This window comes from Rhineura floridana, chromosome 2 (genome assembly GCF_030035675.1).
Source record: "Rhineura floridana isolate rRhiFlo1 chromosome 2, rRhiFlo1.hap2, whole genome shotgun sequence".
Lineage (NCBI taxonomy): Eukaryota > Metazoa > Chordata > Lepidosauria > Squamata > Rhineuridae > Rhineura > Rhineura floridana.
In genome coordinates, this window is record NC_084481.1 from 227,535,383 (window position 1) to 227,560,912 (window position 25,530).

A 25,530-nucleotide genomic window follows, 5' to 3' on the forward strand; every position below is an offset into this window, starting at 1 on the left:
TCGTATAATCCATTTTAAAACAGCTATATTGGTTGCCAGTTCATTTCCAGGCCTAGTTCAAGGTCCTCCTGTTAGTGTTGAAAGCCCCAGTGCGGTATAGTGGTTAAAGTGTTGGACTATGACCTGGAAGAGGAGGGTTCAAATCCCCACAGCCAAGAAGCTCACTGGGTGACCTTGGGCCAGTCTCTGCCTCTCAGCCTCGGAGGAAGCCAATGTTTTATATTGTTTAAAATTTTTAAATTGTGTTTTAAATTGTTTTTATAAGATCTGTTTTAAATTGTATTTGTTTTAATATTTTTAGTTACTGTAAACCGCCCAGAGAGCTTTGGCTATGGGGCGGTATACAAGTATAATAAAATAAATAAATAAAAATAAATGGTAAAGCCACTTCTGAATACCGTTTACCATGAAAACCCTGTTTACAGGGTCGCCATGAGTCGGGATCGACTTGAAGGCAGACCATTTACATTTTTAGGTTCCAAGTATCTAAAAGACTGCCTCCTTCCCTACATACACTTTTGGGTGTTGAGATCAGCGGAGGCGTCCCTTTTGGTACTTCTACCACCCACAGAAGCTTGGAGGGTGGAGGCCTGGGAGAAGGCATTCTCTGTGGCAGCCCATAAGCTGTGGAACTCCCTCCCCACTGATGTTCGCCTGGCAACTTCATTGTACAACTTTCAGCGAATATTTAAGACACACTTTTTTACCCTGGCTTTCGACCCCCGAGATGTATATTTTTAGAACACACCCTATTTTCTGCTATTTTTTTAACAGTTGCAATTATGTGTTTTAAGTTGCTGTAACCCACCCTGGGACCTCTGGGTGAAGGGCAGGCAATCAATCACAACAACAACAATAAACGTTATCTGAGTGAGAATGGATCCAATATATCATGCTCCTGTCATGTACTCAGATCAGTTTTCAGCAAGTGATGTAATGAGTGACAAAAATATTTTTTAGGTTCACTTACCCAGGCTACCAACTGACAATGCTGATTGCAGCGCAGTAGTCAAACTTGGAACCATTTGCTGATAGTATATGGTATCAGGACATATGCAAGCTGTCACACCCACAGGCCCTGGCCAGCTTCGGATAGGTCTTGGAAAGCCAATCAGAAATATTGGGAGACTGAAAAGTGGCAGCAAGGGGGAAGACAGAAATGCAGACAGCAATATGAGGGCCAGCAGAGCTGGAAAGAAGACAATGTTGAGTGTAATCAGGGTACCAGTGGATTTCCGGCGTTGCTTTTTCTCTGTCCACGAAGTCAAGAGAACAGTAAGTGCAAACTGCAGTTTTGAAACAAACTGAAACAGTCGATTCCGGATTATTCCCACCTAGCAGGAGAGAAATAGCAAATAAAGTTTTTCTTTAAATTGTAGGCTCCTTTACAGCATTTCATTTTGCTAAAGTCTTTGGAATGTCCAAGGAAGATGATCAAACTTTTATTAGTAATCACATGATTTTCTAACCTTAACTCTTAATGAATTTGAATCAAAATATGAGTTGATTTAGGAAGTAAGGGTGTAGGGCAACAGCTTGTTTCATAAACATTATTATTGCTATTAAATTTATATACCATTTAATACCAAAATAAGCAGTTTACAATAAAAAACAATGACCCAAACATTAAAACACAACATTACAAATAGGGATGTGAAGGCCTGTGGAAAAAAACGGAAAAATTCAGAAAAAAACTTTATCGAAGGCTTTTTTTTCTGAAAAATTGGAAAAATGGGAAAAAATGAAGAAAATGTGGATTATGGAACGTTTTATTTTAACATGATGAATAAAATGTTTCATTGAATCTTGGTGTCCCCCCTCTTTCTCAGTTCTTTTTATGGGAATGAATGCTTTATGTCTGCTTGACATTGTGGAGGACTAGCAGAGACATAAATAATTTTCTTTGTTATTAATGTTGATGGTTGTTATGCTTCTCATAAACTGGAAAAACAAAAGAGGGTCCTTACAGTTCAGGATCTTGTAGATCTATTTGTTACAAAAAAAAGTAAAAATTTAAAAAAGGAAATTCAATAAAATGTACTTTTAATATACCAAATGTGATAGTTTTATGCCAAACCAATTTGTACATAATTACATTTGAGTTCCTAAAGTAACAAAGTGACTTTCAATCTGCAAAAAGTGCTAATATTGCATTTTTCAATTTTTCTGAAAATTTCAATTTTTTTCTGAAAAAAAAAGTTTGGCTTCAAAATTTCCGCAAATTTTACATCTCTAGTTACAAATACAAACATCTACACATTTTGTTAGATAAAGACAGCAAGGACAGTTTGAAGCCTCAAATAGTTCAGGATGCGGCTGCAAGGTCAAGTGGAGTAGGCAGATCAGGACAAATACTATCTTTTCTAGTGACCAATTTGCCTTTGAGCTCAATTCAACGTGCTAGCCCTGAGTGTTAAACCTCTGAATGTCCTGGGACAGGTGTATCATAATTTATTTATTATTTAAATTTATATGCTGCTTTTCCATATAAATGGGCTCAAAGTGGCTCCCAACAGGACAAAAATGCAATTTGATATATCATTACAACAATCAATGCCTAAATCATTTCAAAGCTTAACACCACAATCCAACAAATGACTCAGTTTCATTATATGATTATAACATTTTGAAGTCATCATAAAACAAACTATCAATAGTTTAAAAAAATCAAATGCCAAATATAACATTCCAATATATTTGCATATCAACAATAACATAGCCATTAGCCACTGCATAACCATACTGTATCACATGGTACAAAAAAGTGTGTACAAATTTTCATAGAGGCTAAAAATATTAAAGGGCACACAGTTCCTAGCAGCCAGACCATACATTATAATACACGCAGCAATAAATCTATACTACAGAGTGCATAAAAATGCTAAAAGTTAAAGTGCACATATTTCATGGCAGCTTTATTATATATAGAAACACCCTCCACCCATATGAATCTGCTTAACTTCTGAGATAATCTACTGCGGCCCTGTTCTGTGCCCCTCTGTGAGGTTACGAGGCACAGGGCCCTTCTGTTGTGGCATCTACCTCAGGTCATTTGTCTGACCCAATTGCCACTTGCTGTTTGGTGGGTAGCTAAGATGTATGTCTTCCAGGAGGCATTTTCAAGTCCGGCCTTTTAAAAATAGGTTTTGACACTACTGTTATTTGGATACCAACTCTAACTTTTTGTTCTTAACTTTTGTTTTTTAAATTGACAATTTTTTATCCATTGCGCTCTCTCTCTCTCTCTCTCTCTCTCTCTCTCTCTCTCTCTCTCTCTCTCTCTCTCTCTCACACACACACACACACACACACACACACACACACACACACACACACAAAGAAAGGTAGAAGAGAAATGCTTTTTAAAAGTATTATAAATAAAATCAGCTTTACCAGCAAGAGTCTGATTCCTGTATCAATGCTTCTGTTCCACCACAGGTCAGTATTGAACACCAGCAATTGCACTGTAGACACCACCACCATATCCAACAGAGCACACTCTGTATCCTGCCATACCTAGCAGAGAGACACATTTATTGATTTTTGATATTTTAATCTCAGAGTGAAAAATGTAATACTTAACAAAAAATATAGGGTTGTATCCAACACCGCAGCTCCACTAACACAACAGATTTCTGTGCAGACAACTGAACTTCCTCTTCTTCTTCTGTCCCGTCCAACCCCAACATGCTCTCAAAATCAGCTCTAGGGGGGTTGGGGACCCTCTGGAGCAGATATGGGAGGGCACACAGGGGGAGGAAAGAAAATTGAAGTCCCATACTGTGACTGGAATTCTGCTCAGGCAGCACTGGATACAATCCATAGCTCTTTGCCATTTTTGTCCTACACAATCATTCTTACACTACTATAGAAGTACTGCCTCCATGTAATGCCTCCATGTTCTCAACACCACACCCAAAATGGTGAAAAACAGACTTTTGGGAGAGAGGAGGAACAGGTAAGACAAAGAATTTTAACAAGAAATTCAGACTCAGTGTATTGAGTTCTGCACCAGATAATTCCACACAAAGCATGGCAATATTCCACAGAATATAAGTAGACTTACACACAGTACATCAAAGCAGTGATCTATCTAGAGTGAATCTTGAGTTATAATAGAAAAGGCACTCTATAAATAGCACTCGATAAATGTTTTCCACTTTGCATATACTATCTCAGTAATCCTTACAAACCACAATATTACAATTGGCCAGCCTCTGCTCCTCCGCACTACAGAGTATCTGAGGCAGAGGACAGCGCCTTGCCTAAAGCCAATGACTGGCAGCGTCTTTCCAGTGCCTCAGAATTAGGCCAATGCTACCTAGGAACCTTTTAACTGGAGATACTTGAATTTAAACTTTCAGCTTTAAACATACAAGTCACATTCTCTACCACCAAGGGCAAAGGCACCCCTTATTTACAATGAACATCTCCTTTCATGAACTGGAAAATGTAATTCCCACAAGCATTTGTTGTTCCAGCTTCCTTAGAAATAAGTGCTTTTCTCACATGTTATTGTAATTTTTACAAAATACTTTTACCATTCTAAAGCCTCTTGAGAATCCAATGGAAATATATATGGATGGGAGATGATGTAGAGAATTGTCTAGGGAAAGAAATGCTATCATAGCAAATGGAGATACTGAAATTACAAGAGAGAGAAAAATGTTACAGCAATGTTTTCTTATACAAGAAGTATATATGTAAGCCTCATCACTCTATACAAGGATATGTTCTAGAACAGAAATATTGCAATCGTGCTGTACAGATCCTTGTTTGGGATTCCCTGGGTAGGTAGAAAGAAGGGAGCAATGAATGTTGCATTCACTCCCTGGAATTCAAACACAGTGCACTTACATTCCTACATGCATGCTAGGCCACATCTGCACCATACATTTAAAGCAATTATCACATCACTTTAAACAGTCATGGTTTTCCTCCAAAGAACCCTGGAAACTGTAGTTTGTTAAGGGTTCTGAGAGTTGTTAGGAAACCCCTTCTTCTCACAGTTACAATTCCCAGAGTGGTTTAAAAATCATTTCTTCTTCCCAGGGAACTCTGGGAATTGTAGCTCTGTGAGTGGAAGAGGGATCTCCCAACAACTCTCAGCACATTTAAACTAAAGTTCCCAGAATTCCCAGGAGAAAGCCATGAGTGTTAAAGTTGTGTAATAGTGCTTTAAATGTGTGGTACAGATGTGGCCTAAGAGAAATTATATACCCAATGCTTTTGAGATGTTCTTTACCTTTTACACAGATGCCACGCGGCTCCCAAGAGGCTGATGTCCTCTAGAGGAGTGCTTTTCAGGGTGCAATGATGAATTTCACTGAATCTTAAGATCTTATGAAAGGCTCGGAATGGGTTTTAGTTCTGGCAACAATGAAATGTGTCTGCAGGACATCTCTTCAAAATAGGTTGGGTTGAGAAAGGAAGGAGACCTTTGTCTCATACACTTAACCTGGACTTTCCACCTTAAAAACTTCTGAAAACTGTAACAAACACCAACAGTTCAGGTGCTAGATTCTTTGAGATTTTTAATTGTATTTTTATTGCTTCTTTTACTTCATACATATTGTATTTTATTGTATTAACACAGAATTCAAATTGTAATATAATAAAATACAAGAAATAAATGCAATAAAATACAAGTAAATCAATACGAATATTTAATGCGACAGACATGCCATCTCCCATCTTCAACCACGAATCCACGTATGCCACGGACTACCTGAACAAAACTCATGGACCATTAGTGGTCCATAGACGACCGTTTGGGAACCCCTGCTTTAGATCCTAAGAATTACCATTAAATCAAGGTTTATTTTTAAGTGAGAATTCAGTAATTCAGTGTATTCCACAGAATGTTGCAGTTATCATGGAAATTTAGAAAAACCCCAGATCTAAATGCCAATGTCTTGTTCCATCTAATATGGAATTTTTTAGAATCTACGTGTAAAATGCTTCAGGGACTTTCTTCAGTCACCAGCTTACACATAAAACAGGAAGCTGCAGACTCTCTTACCTACAGTTAATAAAATCCTTCTGAACACACCAATTTTCTTGAGCCTCTTTCGTTTCTTCACAAATACATTCACAGTCATGACATCCTTTGGGTAAAATGGGTTTCGGAACATTCCAAACAAGTACACAGTCTGAATCTCTCCAAGAATCCACGTAGCAAGGAGTAATACTATCAGCACATAGCTCATAATAGCCTGGAGACTGGTTTTAGAAAATGCTTGAGAACCAAGGAAGGAGTGCAAAAGGCTAGCTTCCAGGAGAGCGAAAGTCAATACAGCCAAATAGAAAATTAATTCCCGCCATCCGAACTGTGTCCTACAACCAGCAGACACATTCTTAAACTTGTTGGAAGCTAAGCAGTTGATCACAGTCTCTTTTAAGTTGAGACTCAATACAAATCCAAATCCAGTCATGAAGAGGACCATACCAAGAGAGCTGGGCATGAAGTAAGATGCAACAGCTGTTCCCACCGAAATGAGAAACATTACTAGCATCCTAGGAAACAAACAAAACAAGATTTACTAGGTAAGCAAGAAGTTACACACTACATCTGGAGAGCTGGGCGTATTTTCATGCCTTTGCCTTCCACCCAAGCAGATCTGAGGGTCAGCTTCTTTGTCTGCCATGATTTTGAACAAGTTGCTCTTTCTCCTATACATAATGTGGCAACATCACACCATGATGAGTTGAGTATCAAGGGCACATCCAAGGTTTTCAAAACATCTTAGCAACTTATTATCTTATGCAGTTTTGCAAACTACATTGACAGCTCATAAAACATACTTTGAAGCCTGCATGTGGTTTAAGGATATAACATGGATACTACTGCTGTACTACACAGTACTTTACAAAGACTCTCTCGGCACCTGAGAATCTAAGAAATTAATTATGACATACGTTCTCATAGACTAGAGTCCACTTCATCAGATACATGAAACACTATCCTAAGTGTATATACACCCATGATTGTAAAGGGTGGGAAATTGTGAGGTCAGAAGGATGTGAAATGCAGGCCATTTCTTTCTGCTTTACTCCTTACAGTTCCCCACTACCACCATCCACATGCATTGTATCTGCCAACTTCAGAAAACACTTCTTGCATCTGATGAAAAGGACTCTAGTTCATGAAATATTATGCTGCAATACATTTCTTTGCCTTTTAGATGTCACAAGACACACTGTTTTTGCTGCGACAATTATTATTAGTTCATCCCGTTTACAAAATTCTCAAAGCAACTTGCAAAATATTAAAAATACCAAGCATTTAAAATCCGTATCACAGAATAAAACGTATGAATAATAAACATGTACATCTATTAACAAGAATGAGGCTGAATCCTACCCACTTAAAAGGAGGTTAACAAGTCAAATGATTATTACCTTATGTTACTTGACATGGGTGAGCCTCCTAGACCGAGCTCCAGCACTTGCTCCATTCCCCAGAGAAAAAGTGCATCCAGCGGGGGCAAAATCCCCAGAGTCCATAAGAAAGGCAAACACAAAAATACAATGTGCAAAATCTGGTTTGCCAGCTTTAAAGCTGGTGTATCAGCAACAAATCTGGACAAAAGTGGAAAGATATATTATTTCTTTACACCTAATAAAGTTGTCCTGCCCACCATTTTGCTGAATAGGTTTTGAGCCCTGTTATGGATTATTTCTATTTATGTAACTAAATACAAATGTTTACAGAAAGATGTTAACACAAGATGGATCAATGAAAAGTACTGCTTTCTTTAAACGTTTGTATCCTACCTTTCATAACAAAAAAGCTTCTAAGACAGCTGCTATTGCAGGCAGTGTGTAACTGTTTACCTGTGAGCGAGGTCCACTGCAATGAAGACAAAAATGTAGAAAGGTCGCATCAGAGGAACAATTTCGTACGTGTCTAGTGCTTGGTAAGTAGCTGTCTCTGAAGCAGTATTGACAATTAAGGAGTACTCTCCAATACAGACTGTCACCCATCCAAATACAAAAATCATAACAGTTCCTCCAATGTTACCTCCATATAATGAGGCAATTCTACTTGGTAGTAAGTACCAAGTTCCTAAGCCGCACAGCACCCCAGCAACAAGTGAGTGGAAGATGATGTTAATTATGTATTTCTTGCCTGGAATAATAAATTTGACTGTCTCTGAACCCAGACAACTGGAAAACTCCCATTCATCTTCATCTGTTAGGGTACTGTGAGTATGCACTCTTTCCACTGAGGCAGTTTTGTGTCTTGAATACAAGTTTGCTGCCTGGATAGTAAAGGCTGCAACTAGCATTAGTCCTCCAGAAACAGCAGCTGTGCCACAGTCTTGCAGAATACTTAAGTGATAGAGAAGTGTTCCCACTCCTCCCAGAACCCATGGTATCAGGAAGAGAATAATTTGATTCACATAGACATAAGGAGGTGCACAGTGTCCTAATTTAAATCGAGGGCCACCCAGAACAGTCTGTGGAAAGCGTTTCAGGAGGAATTCTTGTTTGTGGTCATTCAGCAGAGGGACATCTGGGCCCATTCTTATTTACTCAGACTTTGAATGAATCTCATTTTCTCTGAAGAGAAAAAGGGACAAAAAGCAACTTTAACAAAGGCACGTCATTCTAAACACTGATAATAAAGCACTATTTCTCAAAACTGCATGGAAGTGCATGCCCCATTCTAAAAAAATCAGATCTTCCAAAACCCCATCTGGAAGAAAAGAAAATCTCATCGGGTTTATCTGACACCCTCTGCTGCTTCTTTCTTAGGCTACCCATCTCCCTAGCTTTGGTTTCACTGAACTGCCTAGCGCCTTAAGAGTCAGTGTCCCACTTTCTTAGAGGAGAGGATTAAACAACTGGCAAGTATGTAAACCAATCCATTTAAAACAGTTTCAGTGAAGGAAATTTCACAACCAAGGTGGCAATCCTATACAATTTTGTCTGGGAGAAATTCAATGGGTCTTACTTCTGAGAAGACACGCACAGAATTACACAGTTAATAGATACGTAACTTTTTCCTTGAAATTTTCCTTCCCCCCCCCCCAGGCCTTCACATCTCTAACTGTTACTTACACTGCTCAATCACTTCTGTATTTGGAAAGCTTTAGGTCAGGAATGGGGAACCTGTGGTCTCTGGATGCTGCTAGATTACAATTCCCATAGTCCCTGAATACTGGACATGCTGACTGGAACAGTTGGGAATTAGACTCCAACAATATCTGGAGGGCCACAGGTTCCCTATTCCTGATTTAGGGGAAATGTACCCTTTCTTTATAAGCAACCCTATGTGCATGAAAAATTGCATAACTGATATTACTGTCAGGCCATGAAATATTTCAAAAACAACTGGCAACTGCAGGGCAATTTAAGTAGGCTCAAGCAAGACCACAGATTAAGACATATCTTATATAGAAGGTAGGCTCCTTCCTAGAAACGTCTTACCACATTAGCTCTCTCCTGGTCATCTGCAATATGGCATCTGCCTTCTTTCTGGTATCTGTGGACATTAAAACAAGAAGCACCAACATAAGACACTCCTCAAAGCCCAACTACCTTGGCTTGGATACGTTCACTCTGTCCCGTTTTTAATGATCATTATTACATGTATAGATAAAACAAAAACAAAAAAAAGCAGAGTGAAATTTCAAATCTTTCTACTGTAATATTTAATACTTTAAGTGCTATGGTAATCAGCATGCATTACATTCTGCTTGGGAACCACCACATGATTTACAACATGAATACCATAGTTGTCTGTCTGGAACTATAGACACAAGACTTAATCAATCAATGCCATGCACCAATGACAGTCATCTCGTGCCTCAGAATAGCAGCTTCCAAGTCCAGTTGGTCATACTTATACTGAACAAACAACAGGAGTGGTTGGCATCCAAAGACAGCAGGGGGGAAAAGGAGGGGGAACCCCAAGGTCTATCTTCAACTGTTTCCTACATTTTTGCATAGACCTTTTAGATTTATTATGTAAGTATCCATTTTGTTCTCATTGCAATGTATGGTTATATACTGTATTATATGATTATGCCACTAAAAGATGTATTGTATGATTTTACTTATAGCCCCTGACGAAGGCTAAGTCTCAAGTGGCCAAAACGCGTTGTGCTTCTTCCATTTTAATAAAATCTATTTGGATTTTCCATTCAAGAAATCAATTTCTTCAGCATCTTGGGCTTCCCCCTCCTTTTTTCCTCCTGCATACTTATACTGAGTCAGACCACAGTCCATCTAGCTCAGTGTTCTCTAAGCGGGTCTCCGGGGTTCCAGTTCTCTCCCAGCTCTACCTGGAGATGCCAGGGATTGAACCTGGGACCTTCTGCATGCAAACCAACAGATGCATTACCACTCGGCTACTGCCCTTCCCCTCAATATTACAATTAAAACCACTGCATGCTGTGAAACTATCTTCCAAGAGAACACATACTCTACAGCAGAGGTGGGAAACCTGTAGCTCCTCAGATTTTGCTGGACTCAAACAGCCCCAGACAGCAGGGCCGATTGTCAAGATGTTGGGACTTGTTGTCCAGCAACATCTGGAGGGCCACAGGCTCCCCACTCCTGCCTTACAGGCTACCTCCCTCACCAAGATATCCTCCCTCTTCCCTCCTAGTTTTCTGTGCTTTTACCACTCACGGCTGCTGTTCTCATGCTTGCTTAGCAGATGGAACTTTTCAGTGAAAGAGGTCAACAGAATATGAGTAATGGAATAACCACTGTGAAAAAACCCTCAGTGGCCTCCTGCCAAGTAAGAAAGTTTCCATGTACAGTCCCTAGAATCTCAAGTTGAAAGGATCTTAAGCTGCCAGGCTGAGAGTCAGTGCCAAACTAGATACACTGGGGCCAGAATTAGCGTAAGGCACCTTCATATATGGGCCTAAGATGCTGGCAGATCAGAAGCAGGGCTAGCCTCAACAGGACTCCGAGTCCCTGCGCTCAGCTGACAGTGCCTTCCTGGCGGTGCCATGTGTTCAGGATGTGGCTACTGACAACAGGACCTCTAGTATGTTTGCACCAGCATTATGAAACTCTGTCCCTTGGTGAAGAAACGGGCAATTACAATCCTGTGCTCTTTCTGTTGTTGTTATGTGCCTCCAAGTCGACTATGACTTATGGCGACCCTATGAATCAGCGACCTCAAATAGCATCTGTCATGAACCACTCTGTTCAGATCCTGTAAGTTCAGGTCTGTGGCTTCCTTTATGGAATCAATCCATCTCTTGTTTGACCTTCCTCTTTTTATACTCCCTTCTGTTTTTCCCAGCATTATTGTCTTTTCTAGTGAATCATGTGTTCTCATGATATGTTCAACGTATGATAACCTCAGTTTCATCATTTTAGCTTCTAGTGATAGTTCTGGTTTAACTTGTTCTAACACTCTTTTTAGGACTGATTTTATCATGTATGTCTGTATTCTCTTGTTTGCTGCTTAGCTATTTTATATTGAACGCTGTAGAAATTCTTGAAATAATAACCAACATATACGCGCCTGACTTGTGGACTGTTGCTAGGTACAAATTCTTGTAACATATACAAACGGAGCCACGGCTCAGTGGGGGAGCACTTGCCCCAGGCTCAATTCCTGGTGTCTCCAGTTAAAAGGATCATTTATCAGGTACTGTAGCAGGAAAACCTCTGCCTGTGACCTTGGACAGCCACTCATAGTCAGAGTAGACAATACTGAACTAGATGGACAAATAGTCTGACATGGTACAGGGCAGCTTCCTCTGTACACAACTGTGTATGCCTAATGACCCATAAATGGGGACATTGTATGTGCACACTGAGGCAGGGAACTGGGTATGCAGAAAGGCACACTTGAAAATCACAGAAATACTTAGCAGCGAAGGGAACAACACAAGGCATGACTGCGGAAAGGAGCCAAGATACAAACTTCATGGGTAGCATCCAGCAAACTTGTTCTGTAAGTGCAAGAATGTACACTTGCGCTTTGGAACTCCCCACACTCCTCCCTCTGGGTGTGGCCTGCACCTTTCCCAAATCTGCTCTGGAGGGCTGGGGAAACTCCAGAACAGATTTAACGGGGGCAGGGGAGGAGAAGTTCCGTTGTGCAAGAATAAATCATTTTGCGGATGGAACAAGTTAGTTGGATACTGTCCCATGTAACAAAAACGACAGTCAGTTTTTGATCAAAGAGGCTTCTAGCAACCCTGTTTATAGGTGTCATATCTGTATGCTACCGATCCAGGAGCTCAGGAAAGGTTCAATGAAGGCTCAAAACCATGACTCACTAAGTCAAAATCAAACACTTTATCCCCGAAACCACTCTACAGTTGCCAAATGATCCGGAAAAAACTGACATGGCCTGCTCCTTTCCCTGTATCAGAAGACTGATGTACAGAAATTAGCAGATGCTGTTTTTTCACCACTTGCTCACTCACATTTCTTGCAGACCAAGCACCTTTTAAAGAGCACAGCTAAAAGCAACCAGTGACATAGCTGGCAACCCAAAGTGGCTCTTTGGAGCAGAGCGAGGTAGGCAGCAGCCCTCCAGACGTTGCTTCCGGGCTGAAGCTGACGGGAGCTGGAACCCCAACAACATCTTGAGGGCATTACGTTGGTTACCTGTGGGGTAGTCGAGCCTCTCAACACACATACAAGATCAGTATCACTTGCAACCAAATCAGAGGCCCAAATATCTGAAAGACCGCCTCCTTCCCTACAGACCCACTTGGGCATTGCGATCAAGAGAGGTGGCCCTTTTGGTAGTCCCACCACCCTCACAAGTTGGGGTGGTGGCAGCCCAAGAGAGAGCATTCTCTGTGATGGCCCCTAAGTTGTGGAGCTCCGTCCTCACCCAGGTGTGCTTGCCAACGTCACTGTACAGTTTTTAGCTAATGCTGAAGACGCTTCTCTTTACCCTGGCATTTGACCCGAGCCATATATTTTTAAGACCCAGCCTATTTTTTTGTGACGTGATTTTAGGTTGCTTTGTTGTTGTTGTTGTTATGTGCCTTCAAGTCGATTACGACTTATGGCGACCCTATGAATCAGTGACCTCCAAGAGCATCTGTCGTTAACCACCCTGTTCAGACCTTGTAAGTTCAGGTCTGTGGCTTCCTTTATGGAATCAATCCATCTCTTGTTTGACCTTCCTCTTTTTATACTCCCTTCTGTTTTTCCCAGCATTATTGTCTTTTCTAATGAATGATTTCTCATTATGTGTCCAAAGTACGATAACCTCAGTTTCATCATTTTAGCTTCTAACGATAGTTCTGGTTTAATTTGTTCTAACACCCAATTATTGTTCTTTTGCGCAGCCCACAGTATGCGCAAAGCTCTCCTCCAACACCACATTTCAAATGAGTCGATTTTTCTCTTATCCACTTTTTTCACTGTCCAACTTTCACATCCATACATAGAGATCGGGAATACCATGGTCTGAATGATCCTGACTTTAGTGTTCAATGAGACATCTTTGCATTTGAAGACCTTTTCTAGTTCTCTCATAGCTGTCCTCCCCAGTCCTAGCCTTCTTCTGATTTCTTGACTATTGTCTCCATTTTGGTTAATGACTGTAATGCCAAGGTATTGATAATCCTTGACAAGTTCAATATCCTCATTGTCAACTTTAAAACTACATAAATCTTCTGTCATCATTACTTTAGTCTTTTTGACATTCAGCTGTAGTCCTGCTTTTGTGCTTTCCTCTTTAACTCATCAGCATTCGTTTCAAATCACTACTGATTTCTGCTAGTAGTATGGTATCATCTGCATATCTTAAATTACTGATATTTCTCCCTCCAATTTTCACTTCTCCCTCATCTTGGTCCAATCCCGCTTTCCGTATATGTTCTGCATATAGATTATTTAATAGGGTGATAAAATACACCTGTCTTACACCCTTTCCTATTGGGAGCCAATCAGTTTCTCCATATTCTGTCCTTACAATAGCCTCTTGTGCAGAGTATAGGTTGCGCATCAGAACAAACATGCTGTGGCACCCCCATTTCTTTTAAAGCATTCCATAGTTTTTCATGATCTACACAGTCAAAGGCTTTGCTGTAATCTATAAAGCACAGGGTGATTTTCTTCTGAAATTCCTTGGTCTGTTCCATTATCCAACCTATGTTTGCGATATCTCTGGTGCCTCTTCCCTTTCTAAATCCAGCTCCCCTCTAGGATGCACACCTTAACGTGGTGAGGGGCTGTTAAATTTAGATGATAATAATACAAACCACACCGCAGCAACCAACATACCTGGGGCTACAATTCAGGGGCGGGAGGCTGCAAAAACCTGCAGGCTTGCTGGCTGGAGCGAGCAATTCTTCCAAGAGAATTCGTAGCCTAAAACCCAAATAAATAGGGAGGGAAAGTTAAAAAGGCAGAGCAATTAACGAGATCGCTCAAAGGACACTCCCCCACAGTCACTTGGCAACTGCAGAAGCAACAACAAACACACACAACACTCCCTCCTCTTTCCACTTAATAGACAACACACACCTTACTACGACTCCAATCCCCCCCCGCCTTTTTTAATGGTTTCCATAGGGAAAGCGTCCACTAGCGGGGTCAGGAGCCCCACACCAAGGCAAAGGGGCTGAACCAGAGCCAAGCGCTTCCCTCTGCCCCCCCAACAAATCCCCCCTTTTTGTGTGGGGGATTGAGGGGAGGCGGAGGGAGACACGAGGCGGGCAGGACGCACGTCCCTTCCAGAGGGGTTGCCGCGTTAGTCTCTCTCGCGTCAAATATCCCCAAACAGAATGCCTTCAAGGCTCCATCGCGTTTATTGCGGCGCGACCTCTCGCACCGCAGGGGAAGAAGGCCTTCAGGAAGAGGCGGGAAAGCTGGTGAGGAGAAAAGGCCCGAGGAGCCGCGTCTCGGGGGCTCGCGCTCGCTCTGTATCTTTCTCGTTCTCCTCAGGGCCGACGCCATTTTTTCCCCTCCTGGACCAGAATCGGGGAGTCACTCAGGGAAGGGAGCGCAGAAGGGAAAGATGGCTCGCGGGGAGGGCGACGCTACACGCGCTCCCACGAGCCCACACCATTTGTTGCCCCTTCTCTCTCTCTCTAATAAAGCACCCATCATCTCTCCCTTATCCGTCTCCACCTTTTCGCCCGCTCACCCAGACGAAGGCAGCCACTCTTTCCCCGCCTCTTTGGCCTTCCCGCGCCCCCTCCTGGAGCTGGCGAGAGGCGGCGGCGAGAAGGGGGATTTTGCCCGCGGAAGGACTGGCGAAGAGAAGGAGGCAGCTGGTTGGGAAATGGCGTCCTCTGTGGGGGCGGCTTACGAGCAGTTGCGCTTCTCTCTCCCCCCCCCCCCCGTCTAACTCAAACAAGAATCGATAGTGTATTTTTTTCAAATTCCAGAGGAAGGTCTGTTGTTGCAGCCAAAACTACTGCAGAGGCCTGCCCCACCTTCAACTGTCTGATCTGTTGGGAGCAACGCTCCATCTAACAGGTGTGAAAAGTGACCCGAAAATGTGTGAGGGGCCTCCCTTATAAAACAAAAGCAATTTATTCTGCCCTTTGTGCTGATTCCTCATCTAAAAGAGTTCGTTGTTTTTGCAGGCTTTGCTCCTCCCCTCCCTTCTCTTCCGGCGTTTGTTCAGTCAGTTAGTAATAGCTCCCTGGGTGCAGGACACACGGCTGCTTCAGCAAGTATGACTTTACCTCTTTGTAGTGATGAACGTTATGTTTCTTTATTCTTTAAACTACCAGGCTTAACAGAGCAGTTACTTCTGCACTCCGCTGCAATATATATGTACCAAAAACTCTTACCATGATCCCTGTGAGGAAAAATTGTTGTGCAATGAATGATATTGAAGTACATGTGGATGGTTGGATAGTTTACGGAAACCTGTGGCATCCCTAGAGATGTGAAGGCCTGGGAAAAAAACGGAAAAATTTGGGGAAAAAAGTTTTTTCCAAAGCCTTTTTTGCTTTTTTTCTGAAAAATTGGAAAAAAATGAACAAAAATGGATTATGGATTTTTTTATTTTAGCATGATGAATAAAATGTTTCATTGAATCTTGGTCCCCCCTTTTCCTCAGTTCTTTTTATGGGAATTAATGCTTTATGTGTGCTTGACACTGGGGAGGACTAGAGGAGACATAATTTTCTTTGTTATTAATGTTGATGGTTTCTTCTGTTTTTTTTAAATTGTCTTTTGCCTGCTCCTCACAAACTTTGTTGTTGTTATGTGCCTTCAAGTCGATTACGGTGATCCTTTGGGAAACAAAGATCTATTCATATCAGGGTCAGGAGGGGGTTGGGCTTGATGGCCTTATAGGCCCACTTCCTACTATGCTATGATTCTATATTGTGATGTTTCATTAAACAAATCTATAAATAGTTAAAATGCTATAACAAAGAACATGCACAAAATGTGTTAATTGGGCTGATCTATTGTTTTTCACTATGGGCTATGATTAGTTTTTAACTACTTCTGATAAATGAAACACTGAGAGGTTCATTGTTGCTGTCACCCAAATGAGCATTTAAATAGGCCTTGGTTATTTTAGTCCCTAACTTGCCTTAATATGTTTGGACAGATTCTCACAGCTTCCGTTGCTAATACAATTCCCTGCAAATAGAGCAGAAGGTTCAGCAGAACAAAAGAAATGATCTAATTTTAGTGATGGCGCAAGCAATTCCTGTATAATCATGTACTATTCTCCCATTTCTGTATGCCAAAGCCTTGTTTTCCCTCCCCAGGTTGAACGGAATTTGCACTGCGAGCATGCAGTTGGTCTTCTTTTTCATTTGCTGTTTTATTCAGCATCTCTTTAAAGGTATGTGGAGTTTGGGATGTTGCTTACCTAATGCTATATATATTCAAAAGATTATCTAAACATGGACAATCATATGCTAAAGAATCACAGCTGATAAACCCCGTAATTAATGTGAAATTCCACTGCACAGCACACCCAGTTATTTTTATTATTCCTTCATACAGCTATATTGATGAAGACAATCTTTACCAACCCAGGCCTTGAGAAGCTTAGCTAAAATTTTAACAGTGTGACAGAGAACAGAAAGGGAGGGAGAAAAGAGAGGCAGCAAGAACAGAACAAGCAAATGCAGTTATATAAAATTATTATTATTATTATTAACAACTAGATTTGTTAGTCACTTATTACCCAAAAGTCTCCAATCGACTTACAACATTGTTAAAAATGCAAATAAATATACCACAATCAAAACAAAGAATCAAAACAAACAACCCTCATAACAGCCACAGGAGGCTTTGGCAGCACACTAATAACAGCATCATCTTTGTTTATCAAAAGCCTGGGGAAAAAAGATAAGTCTTTACCTGGCGCCACAACAATGTCAGTGAAGGCACCAGGTGGACCTCACTGGGGAAGGCATTGCACAGACAGAGCCACAACTGAAAAGGTGCTCTCTCACTTGTCACCATCCTGTAACCTCCCTCAGAGGAGGGACTTAAAGAAGATGTAAAGGGTCTGGGTAGGGTCATATTAGGAGAGGTGATCCAGAAGGTATTAAGGTCCTGGGCCATAAAGAGCTTTATAGGTCAAAATCAGCACTTTGAATTGTGCTTGGAAGCATACAGTCAGCCAATGTAACTGGAACAGAATTGATGTTATAGGCACTGTTTGCTTTGAACCTGTCAACTGTTGGGCAGCCGCATTCTGCCCTAATATAAGCTTCCGAACCATTTTCAAAGGCAGCCCCAAGTGAAGTGCATTGCAATAATCCACCCTTGAGGTTACTGTCGCCAGGTTATCCCTGTCCAGATGAGGTCATAGTTGGGCCACCAGCCTAAGCTCATGGAAGACACTCAGTGCCACCGAGGCCACCTGTGTCTCATGACAACAGTGGATTCAGGAGAACCTCCAGACTAAGAACCCACTCCTTCAGAGGACGTGTGACCCCATCCAGACTAGGCCGCACACCACTCAGAAGAACCACTCAACAACAGCATCTCTATCTTGCCTGGATTAAGCTTCAGTTTATTGGCCCTCATCCAGTCCATTATCCCAACCTGAATAGGGCTGGCCCTATGAAGCATGTTATGTCACATGCCTCAGGTGGCAGATTGGGGGGTAGATTGTGGACCCCCTGCCTGCACAGTCAGCAGCTGCCATCACTGCTGCTGGTGCTTTGCGTCCATCCTGATGGGTCTTTCCCTCCTAAGCACTGCTGCTATCAAAGCAGTGACAGCTGGGGCGCTCCATGCCTTGTACTGAAAAAGGGGTCTTTTCTTAGAGTGAGGCATTGTGGGTGATTTCTCTGATCAGACAACAGTCAAATATACTAACAGCAAATTAATTATCCATGTTTGGATCTTATCCTCACAGAAGAGAAGAGTATTTGTAGGCTTGGGGGGAACCATGAGACTTGGAGAAGTACATAAAATCTAAAATGGAAAACCTCCCAATGAGAGTTGGGTATGTTCAGTGGCCATGAAATGCCATTGGGGTGGGGAAGGATGGAGCACCCTGAAAGAAGGCATGGTTGGTTGGCTGGAATCCTGAAGAGGACTACTACACTCTGCAACATTTTGTTGCAGTTCCTATTTGTTTAAATGAATTAGCATATGTGCCAGATGGGAGGGGGTGCTTGCCATGAGGGGTGGGTGAGCAAAAACATCCCCAGACTTGGTATGTCTCACTCCACACTTCGCAAACAGAAGGGACCCCAGCCTTCCTTCAGCATATTACCAATGGCTTTGTCACTGCTGGCACCAGTGTTACAGAATGTACTCCCTGCTGAAATACAAGAGGCCTCAACTGTATTGGCACTTCACCGGCTTTTGAAGATGCATCTGTTTACACAGGCATTCCCTTGACCTCTCGACCTGAGTCTCACGTTTTAGTGGGATTGTTTTATTGCGTATTTTACCTATGGATGTTTATATTTTAATAGGATTATTTTACTGTGTGTTTTCATTATGGATGTTTATGTTTCAGTGCTGGTGTAATTGGCTTTTATACTTGTAAACCACTGAGGTGTGAAAATTGGAGGGAGAAATATCAATAAGATACGCAGACAATACCATACTACTAGCAGAAATCAGTAATGATTTGAAACGAATGCTGATGAAAGTTAAAGAGGAAAGCACACAAGCAGGACTATAGCTGAACATCAAGAACACTAAAGTAATGACAACAGAAGATTTATGTAACTTTAAAGTTGACAATGGGGACATTGAGCTTGTCATGGATTATCAATACCTTGGCACAGTCATTATCCAAAATGGAGGCAATAGTCAAGAAATCAGAAGAAGGCTAGGACTGGGGAGGGCAGTTATGAGAGAACCAGAAAAGGCCCTCAAATGCAAAGATGTATCACTGAACACTAAGGTCAGGATCATTCAGACCATGGTATTCCCCATCTCTATGTATGGATGTGAAAGTTGGAAAAGAGCAGGAAAAATCAACTCATTTGAAATGTGGTGTTGGAGAAGAGTTTTGCGGATACCAGGCATGGCGAAAAAGGCAAATGATTGGGTGTTAGAACAAATTAAACCAGAACTATCATTAGAAGCTAAAATGATGAAACTTATATCCTGCTTCCATAGGCATCTGTGAGAACAGGATACTGGCCTGGATGGGCCTTTGGTCTGATCCTGTAGGCCTTATGTTCCTACATTCTTTCTGAAGTTTGCACCCAAACCCCCTTCTACAGGGTGGCCCTAGACTAGCTGCCAGGAGCTAGCATCCTAGGCGAACCATCCAATTGGCACCCCCAAACCCCATGGGCAGGTCTTTGTTGTTGTTATGTGCCTTCAAGTTGATTATGACTTATGGCAACCCTATGAATCAGTGACCTGCAATAGCATCTGTCGTGAACCACCCTGTTCAGGTCTTGTAAGTTCAGGTCTGTGGCTTCCTTTATGGAATCAATCCATCTCTTGTTTGGCCTTCCTCTTTTTCTACTCCCTTCTGTTTTTCCCAGCATTATTGTCTTTTCTAGTGAATCATGTCTTCTCATAATATGTCCAATGTATGATAGCCTCAGTTTCATCATTTGAGCTTCTAGTGATAGTTCTGGTTTAATTTGTTCTAACACCCAATTATTTGTATTTTTTGCAGTCCATGGTATGCGCAGATCTAGGCTGAGGTTTTTACTTTTGGTAAAGTGGAAATCATTTTGGCCCTATACTCCATTTAAAAGTGCATTTATTTAAACAGCGGCATAATTCGGTTTGGCCATCCATCTGTCTGTCCAGCCAATGTTCCTGAGATCAGATAAAATAGAGACACAAAATTTTCAGAATAGATTTATACACAGCAGCTAGATATTACAGTCCAATATAAAACAAAATGAATTAAAATGTTAATTATAATTTTTATTATTACAAATCCAAAATCATCTATTATGCTATCCCGCTTTAACTACCATTACAACCACATCCAATGTAGAAAGAAGAAAACTTTTCAATGAACTTTAACCTTTAACTACAAAATACTCTGAATCAAAAACACTCTGTGCTCTGAGAACATGGCTTTTCTTGGTTTAAGTTTTGAAAATTCAGCAGTGTTCAATGGCAAGTCCAACAAGGCTCTCTTGCACCATTGTTGAACGCGGATATGTTTTTATCAATTTTAACTTTGAGAAGGTACGTTCCCCACTAGTCATGAAAACTGGCAAAATTAAAAGAATCTGTACAGCTATAAAAATGCTTGGAAAACTTTGAGTTGATCTTCACAAACTTCATTGCTTCTTTAGGAGTGGAATTTTTGTTAAGTTATCTTGACTTTGTGGACACTGCCACAAAAGGGCTGCTATAGGCAGGGCTGGGCCAATCACAAAAGGGCTGCCAAGGGGGTGTGAACAATCCCAATTTTTACTACTGCAAATGAAACATTCATTTCACAGAAGGCCTAAAGACAAGTAACTTGTTGCAGAGTAGCAAAATTAGAGAGCATGTGAATGAACTTTGTGTGTTTGAATCTTTGCTAAAGATTACACCTTCCCTGGAATTAGTCGGAGACTTTTAAGCTTCAAAAATAAGAAATAACTACTTTATTCTGGAAGTACACACTTGATAGGAAAGAGTTCTACATCTAGCTAACTAGCTAAGTTGGAGATGCCTAGTGTTTGCCCTCATGGTGTGAGGAGAGAGACAGACAAAGAAAAGATGTCTTCTCTCTCTCTCAAGAGAATGAAGAAACCTGGAGATGTGGTGAACAGCCTGAGAATATCAGTGTAATAGGAAGGAAGAGTCAGCAGGAGATGAAAGGATAGGTATAGCCTAACAATCAGGAGGTCTCCTCTCTAGCTATCCTTTTTAACCCCATGCAGCCCCAACCCACCAGTTCGAGTTGAACCACATATTCTAACATAACTTGTCCAAGAACTTTAGTAAAATGGTTGGGGTATATAAGCCCCCAAACATAAAGCCACTCCTTTGAATCCAAGTCTTCTGCCCCAACATCCATTTCACAGAAGGCAAGTCATTTCCCTAAATCGGCTGTAAATAAAACAACACTACCCATAGCACATGCTTCCTTCTTCCACTGACACACAAGCACAGCTGCTCCCTGGCTATCTCCTCCACTCCTCTCCTTGGTATCCACGTGCTGTCCAGCTGGTCCTGTCCAGTTAGAACTGTTCTCACAGTTCTAATCAGCGTTCACATTGGAGAAGAAAGGGAACAGTGTTAACTGATTTCTCTCTGCTGGGGGTGTCCATTTCTGGTTCTGTGGCCAATTATAACAGCAGGAGGCCTAAGAAAACTCAGTGAGAGTTAAGAGAAGCTGCTGGCCGTTATAATTTATAATTGTGCAATGAAGGGAGCAGAGACCCTGGAGGGCACTCTGGTAGGTCTCCATGAGCACGACTGGTGGCTTTAGGCTCTGCCTTGAGGACCCTGGGCCTATAGTGTATGTAGGGTCAGTGTGGTGGTGTGGTTAGACTGGGGAAATACAGATTCTAGTCCCTGCTCGGCCATGAAGTTCACTGGGTGATTTTGGCAAGTCACTGACTCTCAGCCTAACCTAATAAGTTGTGATGATAAAATGGAGAGGAGGAGGAGGATCATGTAAGCTGCCTTTGGTTTCTTGGAGGAAAAGAGGTAACATAAAAATAAATATGCTAAGTAGAAAGTCTGATTATGGTTGGGCTGGGTTGCTACTATTAGCCCTGCTTGTGGCTGCAACCATCGTGCTCATGGTGTCACAACAAAAGGATGTGAGCACCGGCACGGTTTGTTCTGCAATTCCCCCCCCCATTAGGTTTTTGGTGCTCAAGTTAGTGGGATTCTGAAAGAAAAGAGTTGGCAACAATGCAGCAATGCCAGTGTTCATGTGGCCTCTTCCATATGTGAGGCAATTGCCTTCTGTGCCCTCCCCCTTAAAAGGCCCTGGTTAACACTGTTACTTCTCTTTTATGTATTACAGTTGTAATTCATATTCTCTCTGTACGTGCTTGGGAAATGAAATAATGACAGATTCAATTAACCATCCCGCTAGCAGGAGCCATTGCAAGCATTCCTGCTAGTGGACCATGACTTCCTCCCCCCCTTGTGCGCCATCCCCCAAATCAGCCCCACAGCACATAGGGGAGATCACTCCATCAAACAAGCAGAAATGTTTGTGCCGACACAGCGATCTCATTAGTGCTACATAGAATTGAAATAATGGCATCTTTGTCATTTTATTTGTATTTTTTTCTTGAATTTGGCACACACTCCCAACTTGGCACCATAGGCAACCGCCTAGTGCACTATATGGGCAGGCCACCCTGATACACATACACACCACAAACGCACACAACTTGCTGATCGCAGCCTGTAATTTATTTTCCAAATTCAGAAAACACCTGAACAAAATTCCCAGCTCCGCCCCGCAGCACTTCTCCCTGTTGTGCTCCATGTGTGCCAGCAAAATGCCATATATTGTGTCAGAAGCCTCTAAACAGCTAGCCAGCCTTTCCCAACCAGTGTGCCTCCAGATGTTGTTGGACCACAACTCCCATCAGCCTCAGCTAGCATTGCCAATGGTCAGGAAGATGGGAGTTGTAGTCCAACAACATCTGGAGGCACACTGGTTGGGAAAGGCTGTCTCTAGACACTGGTGGAATCTTAAAGAGCATTAAGACCCATCCAGGTTAATTTGCTTTAATCTTACGGTTTCTTAGGGTTTTTTAATTAGAAGGAAATGCAGCTGTTTCTTCTCAAGAAGGCACAGAAAGCTAATGGGAAGAGCCTACTATGGGATTTTTTTTAAAATAATGACTATTGTAACACAATTGCTTCATTGTCCATGCTTTTTGCAAGATGGTTTTCCAGCAGCAGTTTAATTTAAACTGCCTCACACTGCCCTCTTGAGGCCAAACCGTGCCATTTCATTGCCCACATCGTCCTTTCCTTACTATCACCAGCGAAATGGATTGTGTTTCCTTTTGTCAGCGTTTTGACTGGTTTCAATAAACATATTAACATGACTCTCACACATGTTCTTGTTATTATCCAATGTATAGCCAACCTCATCCCTCTTCCTCCAAGTCTTTTCTCAAAAAGTATATATTTTTTCTTCATAGGCTCTTGTGTATCCCTTGAAAACTTGGTTATTGGGAAATAAAGATGAGAAGTGTGTCGTGGTGGGGCACTTTGCTATTTTGTGGGTGGAATTCAATCACATACTGACAAATTCAGGGTGTGCAATTTGATGCTATTAAGCACCAAAAATTGCTGCAAGGTTTTCGGTATGAATACAGGTGTAAGCACCAAACTTGCCCACCCACCCCCCAAATCGGATTGTTTGCAATAAAGAATGTGATGGGGAAATGAAAATGCACTGGATAGCGTGGTATAAACTTTGCTTTATTTATGTATTGTATTTATATCCCAACTTATTTATATCCCATCCACAAGGTGGCACACATGGTTCTTCCCTCCCCATGCAGGGGTGAAGCCTCTAGTTTTTTATAACTCTTTACCTGAGGGATCGCTTGTCTCCACACATGCCTGCCTGTACTTTGAGAGCACCATCAGAGTTCCTTCTTTGAGTCCTCTTCTTGCCATCTGAGGTGAGGTGGGTGGCTCCTCTTTGGTGGTGGTGCTCTGGTTTTGGAATGCACTCCCCAGACAGTCTTCTCTGGCACTCACTATGATGTCTTTCTAGCACTGGGCAAAACCTTTTTATTTATCTATTTTGAAATTATTTTTTATGTTTTGCTCATTCATTTTATTCAGGTTATTCTGATATTATTTTTACGCCACTTGCATAGATCTCCTGCCATTAGCTTCATTTTATGTATAATGCAACCCTGATTTCAAAAAGAAATACTCTGAGCATGTGCAATTTTGCATTTTAAACTCATTTCAATCATAGCACCATCATGAAATAAAATGGAGTTTATTTCCACTGCTCTGATGATACTAAACACATTTACTTGGGAATAAGCCCCATTTTGTTGTGGAAAAGTATAATGTTTTTTACCGTAAATAAAATAAAATAAGCATTTGTACATATGTGGCTGGATGCCTCTTGATTACAAAAGGTTTTAAAAAATGAGGAGATGAAAGGGTGCTGACAGCAGGCCAGGTTGCTGCTGCTTTCATCATCTATCACTTTCTGGGATCCTAGGCTTTGGCCCCAAGATGCAGCCTTAGATCCAGAGGATTGATGTAATGTGGTCTGATTAGGCAGCTTCTGTCAAAACCCCAGCAGTAGCATGCTAGACCAGCTGAAGCATCCAAACTGGCTTCAAGGACCGTCCCACACAAAGTGAATTGCAGTAATCTAACCTGGAAATGACAAGCACATGGGTGGCTGAGGTAATTAATGGCTGCATGTAACTTTTCTGTCTGTCTTACATGTTTTTCTGGTTGGATTGCCCTGCATTTGGTATGCAAGTGTTCCACTATGACATCAGTACTGCATTTTTACATGGCACGTTACACGAAGATATTTATATGGAACAACCCCCAGGATTTGTTATAGAGCCAGGCAAGGTGTGTAAGCTTCATAAGTCGTTGTATGGACTGAAACAAAGTGCCCGATGCTGGAACATTAAAATAGATGAAGTGTTACAATCCATGGGATTCAAAAAATGTATTGCAGATGCATGTGTATACGTTAAAAACCAGGAAAATAACCAAACGTTTTGTACTGTCTATGTTGATGACATCCTGTACCTGTTCAATAACAATAAGGATGAGGAATTATTTTATGACACCTTGACAAAACACGTGGACACTAAAAGATTGGGTGCAGTTCAGCATTATTTAGGCACTGACATTAAACGGCATGAGGACGGTAGTTTTACTCTAAGCCAAGGAAGTAAAATAGCGCAGCTGTTGGAAGCCTCTGATATGTTAGAATGTAAGCCAGTGAAAACACCAATGACTGTAGGTTTCCAACAGGAAGCAACTGACACACTATACGAGAAGCCTGAACTACATAGACAACTCATTGGAAAATTGCAATATTTAGTGAAGGTCACAAGACCTGACATATGTAATGCTGTTGGGATACTCAGCAGAAGGGTAGAAAGTCCCTCTGAACGTGATTGGCAAGGACTAAAACGGGTGATGAGATACCTGAAAGGCACCAATAACAGGGGTATAAGGCTGACCACACAGAAA

General features: G+C 41.6%; 1 protein-coding gene and 1 long non-coding RNA gene across 6 annotated transcripts in view; one reads left to right on the forward strand and one right to left on the reverse strand.

Moving 5' to 3' along the window:
* The window catches only part of LOC133377771 (pecanex-like protein 4), a 30,285-nt gene extending 14,861 nt beyond the window's left edge, over positions 1-15,424 (reverse strand). Inside the window, exons 1-9 of one of the 5 annotated variants that reach the window (XM_061612423.1) lie at positions 15,092-15,424; positions 14,227-14,313; positions 9,436-9,490; positions 7,837-8,565; positions 7,402-7,581; positions 6,023-6,516; positions 4,542-4,642; positions 3,394-3,516; positions 971-1,334 (exon numbers count right to left, since the gene is read on the reverse strand). In XM_061612423.1, the coding sequence (XP_061468407.1) occupies positions 971-1,334; positions 3,394-3,516; positions 4,542-4,642; positions 6,023-6,516; positions 7,402-7,581; positions 7,837-8,528 (1,954 nt within the window). In that variant the 5' untranslated portion in view covers positions 8,529-8,565; positions 9,436-9,490; positions 14,227-14,313; positions 15,092-15,424. The other 4 variants (XM_061612425.1, XM_061612424.1, XM_061612426.1 and 1 more) reach the window with 4 other exon arrangements.
* On the forward strand, positions 14,494-19,440 carry LOC133377775 (uncharacterized). Its single transcript, XR_009760792.1, has 4 exons — positions 14,494-15,426; positions 15,537-15,626; positions 16,683-16,759; positions 18,905-19,440. It is a non-coding gene; the product is annotated as an uncharacterized LOC133377775 (long non-coding RNA).
* Positions 19,441-25,530: the final 6,090 nt, after the last annotated feature.